Source organism: Giraffa tippelskirchi, chromosome 2, assembly GCF_054371585.1.
Source record: "Giraffa tippelskirchi isolate mGirTip1 chromosome 2, T2T-mGirTip1v1.2.pri, whole genome shotgun sequence".
Classification (NCBI taxonomy): domain Eukaryota; kingdom Metazoa; phylum Chordata; class Mammalia; order Artiodactyla; family Giraffidae; genus Giraffa; species Giraffa tippelskirchi.
This window is the reverse complement of record NC_137276.1, coordinates 70,157,595-70,176,671: the sequence shown is the minus strand read 5'-3', so window position 1 is coordinate 70,176,671 and position 19,077 is coordinate 70,157,595. Positions and strand designations below refer to the sequence as shown.

General features: G+C 36.1%; 1 protein-coding gene across 11 annotated transcripts in view; it reads right to left on the bottom strand.

The window, feature by feature from the left end:
• CTNNA3 (catenin alpha 3) overlaps positions 1–19,077 on the bottom strand; it is a 1,864,976-nt gene that overhangs the window by 48,536 nt on the left and 1,797,363 nt on the right. For all 11 annotated transcript variants that reach the window (XM_081568943.1, XM_081568944.1, XM_081568945.1 and 8 more), the window contains one exon: positions 17,166–17,300. In XM_081568943.1, the coding sequence (XP_081425069.1) occupies positions 17,166–17,300 (135 nt within the window). The remainder of the gene's footprint in view (positions 1–17,165; positions 17,301–19,077) is intronic.

Below are 19,077 nucleotides of genomic sequence, written 5' to 3'. Positions count from 1 at the left end.
TTAAGTGGGTAAAAATCACATTTTGGAAAATTTCCACTCTTTTTTATGACTTATGTGTTTCTGAATCACTCCATTTTAACACGGAATGTTCATCTCATATAAATTCTTGCCCCAAAGCCCCCATTACCTGTTTAGTTTTATTTTACTGTTTTTTTAGACAATCAAAAGAAAACACACACACACACACACACACACACACACACACACATTTGACATGGGTGAATCTATAAAAGTGTCAAAGAAATAGATTTTACCTAAATTTCAGAGAATAATGCTATACTCATCTGTTCAGCTTTCATGAAAGGAAGCTGATCTTAATATCATTAAAATGAACTGTAGAGCAGGATGGAGGACAGGCTCCCTGGTGGTGTGAACAGCTTGAGATGCATGAAAGCTTGGGGATGATAGCAAGGAGATTGCCACTACTGGAAGAGTTAAAAGAGACACATTCTTACAAATGTATGTTTATTGTTTCTTCCCCTTCTACTTAGCAATATGTCTTTCTAGCAAAACTTCTTAGAGGGAGAATGAGAGCATTAGAAATTAAAAGATATTTAGAACAGAGGAATTTTGTATCACCAAGCTAAAATACATTATTCATTTACTTAAAGAATATTTAGATTTGAAATATAGTGAAATATAATGGTTAGGTGTGCAAGCTTTGGTGTCAAAAGGTCTAGATTTGAACTTTGGTTCCACCACAAACTAATTGTGTCATCTTGGGGGCCAGATACTTAATTTTTGCCTCAAGTTTTAATTTACTGGTTTAGTCACTAAGTTGTGCTCGACTCTTGAGACCCCATGGACTGTAGCCTGTCAGGCTCCTCTCTCCATGGGGTTCTCCAGGCAAGAATATTGGAGTGGGTTGCCATTTCCTTCTCCAGGGGATCTTCCCAACCCAGGAATCGAACCCAGGTCTCCTGCATTGCCGACAGATTCTTTATCGACTGAGCTACAAGGGAAGCCCCATAACTAGCCAAGTTGTGACAATAATATCAGAGATCTAATTAAAGTATTTTAAAGATTAAATAAAATAATTCATATAAGGACCTTAAAACACTCTCTGGCATATAGCAGGCCCCTCTAAAAGTTAACTATTGTCATTGCTGCTATTGGTAATAATAATGTTATTTTTAAATATACTTTGTATTCTAGATGCTAAGGTGATAGTTTTGAACAGAGATCTATACAAATTGCAACTGTGCAAATACTCTTCCACTGTTACTGATGGGATATTCTAATGAGAAACAATACCATATTCTGAAATGACATAGGAAAATAATCTCCAGGTTACTTTACTACATGCAGCTACCAAGGTGAATGGTAGGGTGGCAAAAAGGACCTCTCATCAGCATTTCCATTCCCATAGGCCCAAGGGCCCATAGATGTGAACAATATAGGGTTCCTGGAAGGCTTAGGCATCATGAATAGGTCCTTACTTTCTGATTCAATTTCTTTAAGGAGCAAGAACCTCTTTAGAAAGTGTATGTGTTAATGTTAGAGTCAGAAAGGCCTGAGTTCTCCCTGTGGCTTTATCTTACAATGAGTGTGTGAACTGGAACAAATTATTAAACTTCTATGAGACATAGACCCAAAGTGGAGATAATACAACATACACCCTAGGCAGATAATAACTAAAAAGAATGATGTATATAAGACATAGTAGCTTATAGGTAATTAGGCTTTAGCAAGTTAGCTATTCTTATATTATCATCTCTAAACTTTAAATGGGAAAATCAAGCACAAATTTATCATTTTTTTAAATAAGCTAACTTTCGTATATGTGTACATATGTATGCATTTTCACATTTAGGTAAAAGCCCTGGGTATATGTTCCCAGAGATAATGGGTAAAACAAAATCCTTTTTACTTGAGAAGCCCTTTAAATCTGTAAGGTAGACCAGAGCAGATTCTTAAGTCCTCTTGTTGAATTAACAGACCATCTTTCTCAGCTTTCAGATCACTTTTCTTAACATAGACCACAATCCAAATATTCACCGTGACCCCTCTAAATCATGAGGCTTCCCAGGCGGTGCTAGTGGTGCTAGTCGTACCAGGGATATAGAACATGTCTGTCAGTGAAGGAGACATAAGAGACATGGGTTCAATCCCTGGGTCAGGAAGATCCCCTGGAGAAGGGCATAGCAACCCACTGGAGTATTCTTGCCTGGAGAATCCCATGGACAGAGGAGCCTGGAGGGCTACAGTCCATAGAATTGCAAAGAATCTGACAAGACACTGAGCATGCACACACTGTGAAGTGTAAACAAACTGCGGTTGTTCTGAAACTTGGTTCATCACTTTCCCATTTCTTTTCGGCTCACTCCCAGGCATTTAATGCTATTAGGCAAAAGTATGCCATGGATGGCATTGCACCTGGTATGGCTGGTGCTCTCAGGTGGAGAAGCAGATGTATAATGGACCTGTTTGAAAATGCTACATTAGAGAAATAGCTCTACAAACAAAATTAGTGAGATAATGCTGAGGACTGTTCTTCCTTCTGTTCCTTTCTAATTTATCATCCAGAAAAAGAAATTGCCAGGTAAACCATGGAGGAGCACAATTAAGGTGGAAGGCAAAGTGTAGGAGTTTTGTAGCAGCTGGCATGCCCTGAAATTGCACAGGGAGAGAGAATGCAAACTAAGGCAATCGGCTCATATGTCCGTGCAGAGTGAGTCATTTAGTCAGAGTATGGAATGTTTCAGGTTGTCCCAGGGATATAGACAAGGAAATAAATATTGACTCAGCAAGAGCTCAAATGAGAGGTCTAATTAAATCAAATAGTACAAAGGGGAGGCTTGTTTCATAGACTCCAGTAATTGCTTAAAACTCAAAAGAGACCAAGTAGAGGTCAAAAAGGTATCCTAACAACCAGCAGATATATATAGTGAGACATAGGGAAGACAAGAGCACACGAGTGAATATAAGTTCAAAGGCTATTGTTGGCTGTTTTGTGAAAAATGATTGGATGCTGTCATGGCCATAAGTATTATCATTAGAGCCACCTTTTAAGTAAAGTCTGGCACCGACACATGCATCAGCATAAGAGTTTTAATTTTACTTTAATGACTGGCTATGCACAGAAATGCCTTAGGATAATGCCCTTGCCTTCAAAGAACTTGATGAAGAGCTAGTGAAGGAGAGGTGTAATACTTTTGAGTTCTAAAAGTGCTGTGCTTCAAATTCCACTCCATAAAGGAGAGTATGTAAAGGACCATGGGGGCTTCCCAGGTAGCACTAGTAGTAAAGAATCCACCGCCAATGAAAGAGATATAAGACATGCAAGTTCGATCCCTGGGTCAGGAAGATTCCCTAGAGGAGGGAATGGCTACCTGCTCCAGTATTCTCACCTTAAAACCCCATGGACAGAGGAGCTGGTGGACTACTGGTCATGGGGTTGCCAAGAGTTGGACACGACTAAGCGACTGAGCACCCACACACACACAAAAGACCATGAGGATGATTCTAGTGTCCTCAGTGTTGGCTATTTCAGAATACAGTGTTGGAAATATGGTATAGCATGTGTTTAAACAGGCAGATAGATGAAGGATTCTAATTTTTAGCTCTGAGACCTGAAAGCTACCATCATTGGACACTGGGGGTGGAAGAGCCCCTCCTAAATCAGAGGATGGAGGTGGAGGAGAAGTTTAGTTAGTTTCTTAGTTTTTCATTTCTAAAATGAAGGTAACGGTGGGGCTGTCCTCAGAGCATTGCTTATATATAAAATAATTAATATATGTAAGGGAATTTAAAATATCTGGTCATTATTGAGAGCTTGCTAAATGTTAGTTATCATTGATATTATCATTATTATTCTTATAATTAGGACAGAAGTGAAGAATAAGAACCTTGTCCTAAAAAAGTGCCCCATGTACCCAAAGTTTAAAATAAAGACCTTTACTCTGCTCAGCTTTCCATTCAGTGTTGCTCCCCTGGGAAAATTACTATTGACATTACACATATATGCTTTAGAATCAGCATATGAAGTCCTTCAGACTATACAAATCAGTGTTTTCTGTACTACCAATATTAGTCATTTATTGCTTAAAACAAATATTTGTTTATCAATTTAGTGCTGTTCTTAAGCATTTCTGTAACTTATTTACCTGTTGTCCTCTGCTTTGCACCTTCAAATCCTATGCTATCAGAGATGTTAGTTTTGCCAAAATGAATCCCCAGAATTTTGGGGTGGCTTAAGTTATACTCTGTGAGGCAACTGAATATTTCTGAACTATGACATTTGCATAAATACTCTAATGTTGAATAAACATATTTCTATGCCCTGTCTTTCTTCATTCTAAGAGTTAAATGTCTCCATTTGCATTAGCAACAAGTCCAAGTATCTATCTGAAGACTGTTTACCTTATGCTGAATGCAGTTAAGGAGAGCCCAAGACTTATATTGTACAATTCTTCTGTTACTCATCAGCCATGCATGGACCAAACTAACCCTGTTTCAGAAGCAAAGGTATTCTTCTTCAAAGCCCTTATCAAGTACCACTGCTAAAAAAATGGATGAGCAGTAAGCAGTCTTATGATATGCAGAGGAATTATCTCACTACAAGGAGAATATTTTCCTAGACTTCTCCTTAAATGTAATTTGAAATAAATATTTATAACAATTAGATGAATAATATCACATCATGAAAACTTATCATTAGCCTATATTAGCTAATACTATGATTACTGCTACTACTACTGCTGCTGCTGCTACTACTACTGCCACCAGTTAATATTTAATGAGCACCAGTTAATATTTAATATTTATATACATATAGCAGGTGCTCATATATATACACACATATATGTGTGTGTGTGTGTGTGTGTGTGTATATGCCAGATATGATCCTAAGACTTTACAGAGTACTGTATTTTCCTCCTGGAAGTATTTATCAGCCACTGAGTAACATTTCTAGCCTTTCCTTTCCTGGTATAGAGATGTTGGAGGCTTCACAGTGAGATTTGAGAAAGTATATAAACCCTTATTCTGAGTAACTATGTAAATAAAAGCTCTCTAATAACTTGAATCAAACTTGAATGTAAGAATAAAGTGAAAACTTCACTTTAAGTCACTGAGAATTGGGAAGTATTTGTTATAACAGGAGAATGTAACCTAAGTTGACTTACTGAGTGCCGTTGACTAGAAAAGCATTAAGTTTCTATTTTTCAATTATAGATAATCTTTTCTGTGTTCTGTGATGCAGAACCTGAGGCAAGACTAAAAAAATGATTTATTGTTGTGCAGAAGGGGCGTGAATTTGTATTCTACATGTGCTTGAAAACATAAGTAAATCTCCTAAAACATTCACAAAAGGATGTCAGTTTTGTCATTAGCAATACCCTACATGTGAGCATGCATGTGTGTACACACATATACACAAACATAGTTCAATGTTTGCAGTGTATGAGTGATATCTAAACAATATGTGTCCTTCTGGAAAAACCATAGAGCCTTTTCATCAAATTTAGCGATGAATTGCCTGTGACCCAGGGCTTGACCAAAGCCTTTCCTGCAACATTTAATATTGCAAAGACATAATTAATGCACTTGTTGTCCTTGGGTTGTCAGAGCATTATTTTTGTCATCAGCTACATTATCAGAAAGCAGAATTTCTAGATCATATTTTCATAATTCCCTACAGAAAAGCTTTGACTAAACTGAAGTTTAATGTTTAACTTCAGGTTTTTTTGAGGATCAATGTAAGAAATGTCTATTTGAATATCTGTCTTTTATGGACCCCTAGGTTAGGACATCATTTATTGTGTTATCAATTGTTACTCAAATAGTGAACAAACACAATAAATTTCTTTTTAAAATTTAAAGCCTGATAGCCTTTTTCCTCTCTCTGAAGAAATTTCTATGTTGCTTATCATCAAGCAATGAAAACTATATTATATAGTTATTTATTTCCAGTTTAATATGCTCAACTAGAGCCATTTACTCAGAAGCTTGGTAATATAATTTTTTGTTGTTTTCTTAAAAAATATCCTTTATGGTCTAAGTTTTAGTATCTAATTCTTATATATTTCTTGATTTATGAAACAAGTAAAATTTTTCAGAAGCATGAGGATTCACAAATAGAATTCACAAATTCTATTTGTGAATTAGCATTTCCTAAAATTAACCTTTTTTTTCTTTTTTGCCTGTCTTTTCTTTCCAACTGAATTCTTTGAGAACTTTGGATTGTTGACTAATCTCCATATTGTTTGAGGGCAGCAAAGTGAGAACAAAGGTATATTCTACATTTACAAGAGCAAAGGTACACAAAGAGCTCTGTAACCTGAGGCTGGATTCACATTTTAACTCCCATCACTTACTAACCGTGTGACATTTGTAAGTTTACAAGTTTACTTTTAGCATTGTTGAGAGGATAAGAGAATATATACAAATATGTCAGTAAGAGTGGTGTCTTCAGCAAATTCTCCTATCACCTCTTTTCTATGCACAGAGAAAGTGACAGTAAAGGACACAGTGATGCTATCATGTGTCTTCAGAGTAGGTACCTACAGAGAGCTTGAAAGGAATTTATGCAGGTGGTTTACTGAAGGTCTGTTTTCAGGAAAAGGGTAGGAAAGAAAGAGGAACAGGGTGGGTGAGGGCAGAACTAAACAAGAACATGACTAGTCTCAACCAGAGGCCCGCTTTGGCCTGACTGCAGAGTGAGCTGTGAAACTGCATAGCAGAACCGACTCCACCTTGAGGCGAGGAGCCTAGTCTTTTGTTTCCTCTTCTCAAGTCAGTCACTGGCTCTAGACTTCCAGGCATGCAGGCATCGGGGTACACAACCACCCAGACAGAGTGATTCCTGTTTGACTGAGAACAATTATCCAGAGAGGGGAGAAGCTGTGAGCTGTCAGTAGCCAGCACGTGTGGCAGCTGGAAGATGGGAAAATGACTACGTAAGGGGATCCTAGCAGGAGTAACGGCATCAGTAGCGACACTATCAGTTTTCTCTTAATTCTTACCTTCCCTTAGGCAAATAGTCCTCACCCAGAGACAATTTTGCATTTGGCAGTGTCTGAAGACATTTTTGGTTATCACAACTGAGTGAGGGGGTGGGGGTGGGTGCTGGCATCTAGTGGGCAGAGTGCCAGGATACTGCTAAATATTTCACAGTGCACAGGACGATCCCCCAGAAAAAAATAATTGTTGTTTAGTTGCTTAGTCATGTCCTACTCTTTTGCAACCCCATGGACTGAGCCCGCTGGGCACCTCTCTCCATGGGATTCTCCAGGCAAGAATACTGCAGTGGGTTGCCACTTATCCAGGGGATCTTCCCAGCCCAGGGATTGAACTCGAGGCTTCTGCATTGGCAGGCAGATTCTTTACCACTGAGCCACCAGGGAAGTCCTAGAATAAATAATTATCCAGACCCAAATCCCAAATGCCAAAAGTGCCAAATGAGAAATCCTAGAATAATCAGAAACATAGAAGTCAATATGTAATATTTACTACTAACAATTATTGATTTACTATAAGTATTAATATTATTCCGGTTTTAGTAATCAAAAGGGGAAAATGTGGGGTTGTATTGATTTTGCACACATATACACAAACACATCCTCACAGGAACTTTTTATTTTCTGAATATAGCTACTATTACTTCATAATCTACAACAATAAGCACAAATTCAGCATGAGATGAGTCAGACTTAAATAACAGCTTCCACAAATGCCATCCATACTGCCTCGTGTGTGGGGGGGGTGTTCTTTTTTTTTTCCACATCTTTTTCAGTTCTGTCTTTATCTCTTTCAGCCCATGCCGTTATGGGTTTTGACACCGATACTTTGTTGTCCTAGAATCTTTTACTCCTTGAATTTTTCTCCCCACTCTCCCCGCCTTTTTTTTCCTGCGCTTTTTTCGCCTTGGCTTGCAATGTGAACTCAGGATGAACTGAACATCAGGATGTTTGCATCCAGTTCTGTTCTTTTCCTTCAGCTGCACTTTGTTTAATGGGGAATTTGGCACCGCCCGAGAGCTGTCAAATCCATCACGCGTACTTCCAGGCCCTCTCTTCCCACCTCTTTGAAGTTGTGTGTTTCAGGTTTAGCACAAAGGAGAAATAATGAATTCCCTCTCTTCTTCTCTAAGGCTTGTTAACAATTAACAAGCTAATTTTTCTTTCCTAAATCAGAAATAGTCTTTTCCATTAAGTTTTATATTCTTCAAATATTTTCCTTTTTAATAATATCTAACTATCTGACATACAGCAAGAACATGGAAATAATTATGAGAAGTAAATTTAACAATAAAGACTCTCACATCACAGTTATATTTTTCTTTCTTTCCTCACGCTATTTCTTTTCCTGTTGCTTCCTGTTAGCTTCTCATGTTAAAGGTGAAGGTGAAAAGTGTGTTCTGATTAGGCTTTCTAAAGAATATGGGATCATTAAATTATTATTTTTATAAATAATACTCTGTTCTAGTCAGTGTTTTCTACATCTTTCAATTAAAATTATTCTTTATCTCTTGACATCTACAGCAACTATCCCAGCTGAGTATTCAAAGACCAGCTCCTGTCATTCTGGCACTGACCCCATGGGGATGCTGAACAGCTTACTTTCAGTAGTGATAGAGAAAGGAACCTAAGTTAGATTCTGGTCCTGACTCTGTTGTTAGATACCATCATGCACTGAGATAAGTCACTGAAAATTCTTGACCTATTTCATAGTTTGTAAAATTGATTTGAATTAGATAGCTATAACATGAATAGATTATTTCTAAGATTCCTTCAAGTGCTATTACATATATCTGGATGCATTTGGAATACGCAAACCAAGAAATATACAACCAAGAAAATCTAACCCATTCTGATATCAGCTCACCTAAACACTAAGAGAATTTCTTAGTCCACGTTACTACAATGCAAGGGGAAAAGAAAAAGAAAGAGAAAACAACAACCCTGTACCCTTTCTAGTTTTAAAAATATATTCTTTTGGGAGTCTGGGATTGACAGGTTATAATGTGCTGCGCTACGTTGCCTGTTATGTCTGACTCTTTGTGATCCCATGGACTGGAGCCCACCGGGCTCCTCTGTCCATGGGATTCTCCAGGCAAGAATATTGGAGCAGGTTGTCATGCCCTCCTCCAGGGGATCATCCCAATCCAGGGATCGAACCCATGCTTCCTGTGCATTGTAGGCAAATTCCTTACCGCTGAGCCACCAGGGAAGACCTTGACATGTAAAACTGGTATATTTAAGATAGATAACCAATAAGGACCTCCTGTATAATACAGGGAATATGGCTCAATATTCTGTAGAAACCTAAATGGGAAAAGAATTTTAAAAAATAGATGCATATATTTGTATATGTATGACTGAAAATTAAAAAAAAAAAATCCTTTGAGTTACTGATGGTTGTGGTTTAGTCACTAAGATGTGTTCGACTCTTGTGATTCCATGTACTGTAGCCTGCCAGGCTTCTCTGTCCATAGAATTCTCCAGGCAAGAATACTGGAGTGGGTTGCCATTTATTTCTCCAGGGGATCTTCCTGACCCAGGAATTGAATCCAGGTCTCCTGCATTGCAGACAGATTCTTTACTGACTGAGCTAGGAGGGAAGCCCACCAACAGATTTAACTCTCAGGAATTTGGGGAGTTTGCAGTTTGTTTTTAATGCTAGATAGGCAAATGGAAATAATAGACCTTAAGGGGCTTCCCCTTAGGTCTTAGACTTAGTGACTAAACCACCAAATCTATTGGCAGTGTCTTCTTCCTTCTCTTTACTTTTTTCTCCTTGCCTTTCTCCTTATACCTCCTGCTTCTTCATTTCTTTTGTCTCTCCTCATTGCACTTCATACATCTCCTAGTCCTTTTTTAAAATCTCTAAATCCTTCAGTTGGTTTTCCAAACCTTTTCATTTTTCCAGTTTTCTTGATGACTACCAAAGATTGCAGTGGGTTCATAAAGCTCCTTAACTAATTCCCTTAATGTCTTAACATGGTAAGCACATTAACCTACTAAGTCATTCTGAATGTACTTCATTGCCAGGGTTCTGTAGGCCCTAGTGCTCTTTCGGTCAATAAATGTATTGTTGCTGTTCCCTACCATTCCTAGTTGAATGCACACTGTCCCTTAATTTCAGCTAAAGTTAAATTGCTATTGTTTGGCAAATTTTTCCATTTTGCTGACCTTTCCCCCCTGACTGATTAGTTTTATTATTTATCCAATTTTTAAAACTGAGTCTTTGGCACACCTGCCTCTGGGTAGAGAGTACAATTAAACACATTAAGGGAAATGCACAAAACATGGTAATTATGTAATTAATCAGTTCTAGGTAATATAACAAATTGCTAGCCTAGAAGCATAACACTTAGAGAAAGGGTAATTTTAAGAGTTTAAAACCATTTTAATTATTAGACTTTTTCTTTTGAATTTTACATACATATATATACATATACATAGATATGTATGCTAGGATATGAAGGTATTTATTTCTTCATAGCAAGACTCCTTTCACAAAGTAAAACAGCTTCCCCACTTGGCATCATGCTTGAGGACACTAGAGAAACAACTGATGGAGAATTTATGGGAATGCCCTTAGCAACCGAAGTACATTTCAATCTTCTTAGAGTTATATTTATAATGCATTCCTAATTAGTACATTAATAAGTCAAAGAGGCTATAGAAAATGATCTGCAACAATACATTTAACTACATGGTTTCATTGTGTTTTGCTATAATTTTTTTTCAATTAAGCTTTTATCTACTCCTTTTTTATGAGAGAGGATAGCCATAGGAAGGCCACATTGGCTTCATTTTCATGTGACTGAAGCATAAAATGAAGCTGTCAGTTTCCATAATCCACGCAATGCCCTGAAGCTCAGCTCTGGCAGAAAAATGTCTAGCATACATCAGGTAGTATATCTGATTACTACCTCAAACACTGCTGGAAAACCTAGGATAAGTTACCATCTTCTCTCTCTCACTGCATACTCAGTACTCAGTCCACTATGGCCTAAGTTTTGCTTTCATCTTACTGCATCTGTTTTAGAAAAGATGTAAAGATATCTTATAAATGTGAAAGCCAGTATGCACTTTAAGGTTCAGTTAACTTGAATTTTCTGTGTTCGTAGACATTGACTACTGTATCATCAAGCATTGAAAAATAGTCATGGACTTTAAAGGAGAAAATATATTAAAAAACAGGTAATTAGAAAACATATGAGTATTGCTGTGATTTTGGTCATCACACAGGGTATGGTATATAATTGTAGTTGTCACCCAATATCTGTTCTCTTGGCATAGAAACAAAACTCTGATTTAGTTGGAGGAAGCAATGTGCCTAGATTAAAACACATAGAAACAAACAAATTTTACAGTTTGCAGTGTCCTTTGCAGTTTCACATAGCCATATAACTAAAGTTTTGCCAATACTATGTAAGAGAAGGCATTTAGAAGAGACTTAAAAAAAAGATGTAAGGAACATTTACTTCTGTTTCTCTTCATTTTTACTGTCTGGAATATAAATGCCATAGCTAGAGTTAGAGAAGGCATATTTTGATCCTGATAAAAATGAAAATCAGAAGCCAAGTATAATAAAGTAGAAAGGCATAAGTGCTCGATTCCCTGATAACTCTGTGAAATTAACATTTGGGACTGCCCATTCTGATTTTTTTTTTTTTTATGGAGATAGTAAAATCCCAAATCCTTTAAACTGCCACAACCAAATCTCTGTATCTGACACAGGCACGCCAGAATCACATGTTGAGGAAAAACATTCTGGATCTTTGTCTCAGCTATGTTTGGTCTTACTCAGCATAGTTCCACTGGCTGATTTATCCTTCATACCTCTCTTCTCAGTTCCAGAACCATATGCCCAACTTCTCCTAGACTTTTCTCTTCTGATATCTCTTACTCACCTATGACTAAGTCACTTGTGACTAAAGACTGAATGAGCTGCCTTACCCTTCTTGGTCTGCTCTTTTTTCTACATATAGTTTTTGGCTAATGATGCCACTTTTAACTAAGAAAACTACCAAATATTAAAAAATTGGGGTTAAGTCTTAATTCTTCCTACTTCATCCTTGATACTCAATAGATTACTGATTCTAATCATTTCCGCCTCAGAATTTTTTCTTGCAAGGAAAAATTTTCTCCACTCTCACTAATATTGCCTTAATTCAAGTTCTCACTGTTAATGATCTTGAAGTATTTAAAAAAATCTGAACAATCTTCTTTCAGTTCCTCACCTTTCCATCTATCACCACCCTATCAGAATAAAGATGTAGCATACACACACACAGAAGCGCACACACACACAGGAATATTACTCATCAGTACAAAATAATGAAATTCTGTCATTTGCAAAAACATGAATGGACCAAGAAGGGTATTATGCTTAGTGAAATAAGTCAAACAGAGAAGGCAAATACTGTATGTTATTACTTATGTGTAGAATCTTAAAAAAAAAAAAAAGAAGAAGAATAAATATAGCATAAAGAAATAGACCCATAGATATAAAGACCAAACTAGAGGTTACCACTGGGGAGAGTGAAGGAGGCAGGAGCAACATGGGGGTAAGATGTTAAGAGGTACAAACTACTGCGTATAAAATTAATAAAATTCAAGGAACTTCCCAGGGTAATAGAAATAAAAACAAAAATAAACAAATGGGAACTAATCAAATATACAAGATTTTGTACAGCAAAGGAAATGATAAAAAAGATAACCTATGAAATGGGAGAAAATATTTGCTAATGATGAAACCAAAATTGTTTAATTTCCAAAATATACAAACAGCTCATACAACATAAAAACAAACAACCTAATCAAAAAAATGGGCAGAAGACCTAAAATACATTTCTCCAAAGAAGACACAAAGATGGACAGTAGGCACATGAAAAAAATGCTCACTGTCACTAATTATTAGAGAAATGCAAGTCAAAATTACAAGGTACCTCCTGACATTGATTAGAATGACACTTAATGACATTTTATTAAGAAGTCTACAAATACCAATGCTAGAGAGGGTATGGAGAAAAGGAAACCCTTCTACATTGCTGGTGGGAATATAAACTGGGATAGTCACTATGGAAAACAGTCTGGCGGTTCTTCAGAAAACTAAAAACAGAAATACCTTATGATCCAGTAATCCTATTCCTGGCCATATACCTGGACAAAACTGAAACTCCAAGACACATGCACCCCAATGTTCACTGAAGCACTATTTCATTGAGTCACTTAGTTGTACAGAGGAAATTAGTACAAAATTATAAATCAACTATGCTTCAGTTGAAAAAATGCAAGAATTACTGTGCAGGACATAGAAATATAACCATTATTCTATAATAACTTTAAATAGAGTATAATCTACAAGAACATTGAACCACTATGTTATACACCTGAAATGAATATAATATTGTAAATCAGCTATACTTTAATAGAAAATAAAAGGTTAGGGGTTATTTAAAAAAAAAAGGTAGCTTCAAATAATACATGTATTTGTTTATATCCATCTCAAACTTCAACTTTTTCAACTACTCTTGGTTACTTACACAATAAAGCTAAAATGCTATTAGTAATCCTGAAACAGCCTCAGTTTCTTTTAAAGCCCCTCTTTTATTTCCCATCCCTCATAACATATGCCAACAGTACCAAGTACAATTGTTTCTAATCAGTTTAGATTGTTTGCTATTTTCACGTAAAACCTCATCTTTCCCTATTTCTATCTTTATACTTCAGCTGTTCTGTCTACTTCAAATCCTTTTCCTCTCCTTTCCTCATAAATATACAGTTGGTTTATTTTTTGCCTGTTTCTTTTGCTTTTTACCTGTTAATGAAGGACCAAATTAGAGTTGAGCCACTTTTTGGAGCTGTCTCTTGTTCACTCACATCAGTGGAATTAATTATTCCTTCACCTCTTACCATGTGCTTTTGTGTATTTAACCATCATACGGTGTATTACAACTTTGTATATTTAGGTGTATCTTATATTCCCTTATAGCTCAGTTGGTAAAAAATCTGCCTGCAATGCAGGAGACCCCGGTTTGATTCCTGGGTTGGGAAGATCCACTGGAAAAGTGATAGGCTACCCCGACGCCAGTATTCTTGGGCTTCCTTTGTGGCTCAGCTGGTAAAGAGTCCACTTACAATGTGGGAGACCTGGGTTGGGAAGAGCTTCTGGAGAAGGGAAAGGCTACCTACTCCAGTATTCTAGCCTAGAGAATTCCATATAGTCCACGGGGTCGCAAAGGGTCAGATACGACTGAGCGACTTTCACTTTCACTATGTATCTTAATTTTGCACATGTTTGATCATCTTGAAGGAGGCATGATATATTCATCTTTGCATCTCGTGATGTTTTCAGATGCCTAGTACCGAGAAGATGCTCAATTCATTGTTGGGGTTTTGGACAAACTACACTCTGGTGTCCTTAGAAATGAAATGTGTAACTTCAGGATAAATGCTTGAAATACACATAAGAATCACTAGAAAACAAATTTAATTAAATAGACTATTATGAGAGTGACTTCAAATTCTTTATGTTATGAACTTACCTTTTTTATCCTAAATCATAATGCTCCAGATCCAGAATACACTGTGTATTCTCTCCAGAAATGCATTCTATACACTCCAGTAATACACTTTTTAACCAAATATTTGTTAAAAGTAATGTTTCATGAACCTGATTTTGGAATGCAAACTTTGAAGGGTATAGTTTTGAATACCAAATTTCTGTAATTTTTAATGGGTTTCCCTGCTTTAGAGTCATGCTTATTACTTTTCAAAACACCTCAAAGAAAAACAATGACTTAGATTAAGACTGTTCAATTTAAAGAAGAAAGAAGACAAGAGGAGAACTCAGGGTCACTGAGAAAATAAAGCAACTGGGCTTTGGCATACACAAATTAAAGTAATTTTAAAAGCTTTCCAGAACCTACCTGCAAGCAGAGGGCAGTAAAACATTTTAAAAGGTGCCTGACATGCTCCCTTTCTTCAGGTTTACTTTTTCTAATGGAAAATTTGGGGTGCAATGAAGACAAAATAGAATTGCATTTGCAATGCTATTCCTCATTTTATATAATGACTCAACTTTTAAATTGTAAATCATGATTCTAAATGACTCATGCCTAATCTATCTGTAAAATATACAAAGTTCATGAATTTGAATCACCATACCAAACAGGAAGGATACCAACTCAATTTGTACATCTGGAGGAAATTATATTTGGAGGAACAATTAATGGTAATACATTTTAACATAATGTATAGGCTGAACTTCTGTCAGCATTTTTGAAATCTTAGCTTTAGACAACATGAAGAAATACATATATAATTGGAAAGTAAATTTCATATGGATTTAGACCTTGTGAATGATGGTGAGTGTCTGAAATTGAGAAAAGTAAACAGAAGACAGGCTTGCGTCTAAAATATATTTTGTACACATTTAAAGTACTAAAATGTTAAGTGAGAAAATGAAGACTGAGTGCCTAGTAATCCGAAATAAAGATACATTTTTATGTGTATACATGTATACACACACTGTTTGTATACATACATATATATAGTCATGCATGCATTCATAAACACACATTTCTGTGTTGACAGACAGTGAGAAATGGCAACCCACTCAAGTATTCTTACCTGGAGAATCCCATGGACAGAAGAGCCTGGGGGACTACAGTCCATGGGCTCACAGAGAGTCAGATACGACTGAAGCAACTGAGCATGCAGACAGTGACTACTTAAAATGCATTTTCTTTTGAAGAGTGACAAAGTACCAATACAACACAGGCTATGTTGGTTGGTGTTACTGTTCTTGCAAAATTTGAATATCAAGGAAATTAATTTTTGTATCTCTAATAATTACTTAGACATAATTTCCAAATTATTCACTTTTGATTTTTGGTCTTCAGTTTATCATAGATATATGCATGTCCACCTGAACAGAGGCTGCATAGACATTTGAAGGTAAACTGCAGTTCTTGTATTCACTAATATAAACTTAATGAACTTTTTTTCAAGTGGGACATTGTACTTGCACAATTTTAGCTCCTTGACAAGGTATTGAACCTGGGCCTTGGGCACTGAAAGTACTAATTTCTAACCGCTGGACCACCAGAGAATTACCTTTGCTTTTGTTTTTGCAGCTATGTTCTTTTTTTTTTTTAATGTTAGCTTAGGAACTTACCTGGTGGTCCAGTGGCTAAGACTCCACACTCCCAATGCAGGGGGTCTGGGTTTGATTCCTGGTCAAGGAACTAGATCCCATATGCTGCAGCTAAGAGTTCACATGCCGCACCTAAAGATCCCACCTGCTGCAACTAATACCCGGCACAGCCAAATAAATAAACATTTAAAAACAAAATGTTAGCTCATTGGGGGAAAGTTCAAAGTCAGGCTAGAGAGCTCCTAGATCTACATATTTATATTTATACTGTTATAATTTTTAAAAATCTGTCCTCATGAATTTAAGTTCCTAGAAGGTTTATGATGTTTTGCTTTAACTTAAATTTATAATCTTGGTCTATGTCCTTCTCAAAGCACTGATAACTGAATTGAATATAGATATCAAATGTTATTTTATTACCATCCTCACTCTAAAAACTGATCTACCATTATTAAAAGATGAGTAGAAGAGGTAGACATTATTTCAACCATGGTCATTTTAGAGCAGTTTGAAACTCAGGTTCACCAAATAATCTGTAAAAGTTTCTCTAAATCTATTTATGTTCTACCATACTCCAGTGTCACAATTACATATGGAGATAACAGTTTCAAGACCTGAATTTCTATGATATAAAAATGAATGATGGGAAAATGAATATTACTTAACAGTGAGAAAGCAATTGTTTCATGGATCTGCAATTCCACAGGCACTTATTTTTTTATAAAAATTAAAGGATTCAATTCAGAGTTGCATCTGTGTACTTTCTGAAATCTGGATACCATGCTCTAAATTCAATCCTTACACAAGTGGCTTCCAGAACCTGATTGATTCTAAAATCTTTGAAGTAAATAAAGAGAAGCTGTACTGACTTAACATTTCTTTAAGAAATCTGACATGATTTCTTGCTATTCCAGATTCATGAAATTTTATATACGCCAGTTGAATTTCTTCTAACCTACATGATCCTATAAGAACTGGTGGGGTAAGGTGGGTTGTAGCTGCCGTTTCAAGCATCTTCCCCACGTGATGTGTAAGCGTTGCGCAGTACTCACCGCTGACATGATAAGCTCTCCCCCCAAGTTCTGAATCTCAGCTTTAACTTGACTGCAGATCTTCAGCTGGTGAGAGTAGAACTTAATCTGTTCCAGGTAGGCCAACAAGTCCTGTTTGCATGATGGATCCGGGCACTAAATATGTATAAGAGATAAAGTGAAAATAACAAAACAAAGAATTAGATCAAAGTGAGTAAACACTGAGACTGCAAGTACCTTTAAGGCACCAACTTTATTTTCATTGAGTCGCATTACTTAGACCAAACCCATGTAGATTTTGATATGCTTTCCCTCATTAGCAGAGTTTATTCATGTTCCAGCCTTAATTACTTCAGCATGCTAAGTCACTTCACTCGTGTCCGGCTCTTTGTGACCCCATGGACTGTAGCCTGCCAGGCTCCTCTGTCCATGGGATTCTCCAGGCAAGAATGCTGGAGTGGGTTGCCATGCCCTCCTCTACTTCAGCATAGATAGAAGAAATAGTACAGAAATTCCCAGACATGGAAAGGTACATAAAAATAATTGCCTTTAATTTATCACAATGTTAGAAGCTTTTAAACTTCATTTTTAGGCAAATCTAAAGAAGTATTTAAAATGCAATGATTTCTTTCTTCTAAAGTTACTATCAGAATACTCCTTGGGACTCATAGCTCTGCACTGCCTGTCCTGTGTAATTAATATTTATATGGGCATTGAAAAACATCTGTAACAGGACACATATTATGTCCTATTACTTTCAGAATTTAATGTTCTAATGTTCTTAGACCAAAGAAATAATTTCTATAGTAGCTAACAGCTATGGATCTACTTGGAGACAAGAATCAGGTAGCATACATGTTTCAGAGATGTATTACTTTACCAAAAACAGTCTCCTACATTATGTTATCTTCTGTAAGGAATTTCCTAGAGTAGAGCTTAATCACAACACGATAAATATCTGTGGTCAGTGTTTAATCTTTGTGTTCTTTCTCCTATATGATTAGAATAGTTTTTTTTTTTAAATCCCCAATAACTTAATTTCACTTTAAATATAATATATATTCATAAAGATATGGAAATATGAACAGTAATTTATATGCAAAGATATTCACTACAGCATTACTTACAATAGCAAAATTTGGAAATACATGCCCTATAATAGTGAAAAGATTAAATTAGGATACATAGCTATATAATGTGATATTATATAGTCTCAAAAATAATATTTTCAAAGGAAAATGTTTTTGGAAAGTGAAAAAGCTCAGTATTTAAAATTTCACATGCCATATCAATCAAATTGTTTAAAAACTATTTTTATGTTTGTGTTTAAAACAAAGGGGGAAGTAAATCTGTGAATGTGAAAATGGTAAATAAACATGGTATCAGTATTTTTCACTTTCTTCATATTTTACATAGCTTAATATTTATATTCTTAAAATATATTGATGCTAGTCACTCAGTCATGTGAAACTCTTTGTGACCCCATAGACTATAGCCTCCTCTGTCCATGGAATTCTCCAGGCAAGAATACTGGAGTGGGTTGCCATTCCTTTCTGCAGGGGATTTTCCCAACCTAGGGATCAAACTCAGATCTCCTGCACTGCAGGCAGATTCTTTACTGAATAAGCCACCAGGGAAGCCCTTAAAACATATTACTTCTATAATAATAAAATGTTATTACTGAAAAAGTTTTTAATCTAATAGCCAAAAATAAAAACTGAAAAGTAAAATGAAAGACAAGACAGCATTTCAGGCATTTCTGCTTTTGCATAGTAATTCATAAGCTAGAGTGTTACTGAAACATTTCTGAAAATTTTATTCTCTTTTATATTTGTTAAATAGACTAGTCTACATAGCTCCAAAATATGTTGACAAGATGAGAACATGTGACCTTTAAGTAAAAGTTATTCAACAAAGGTAGCAAAGTTATAAA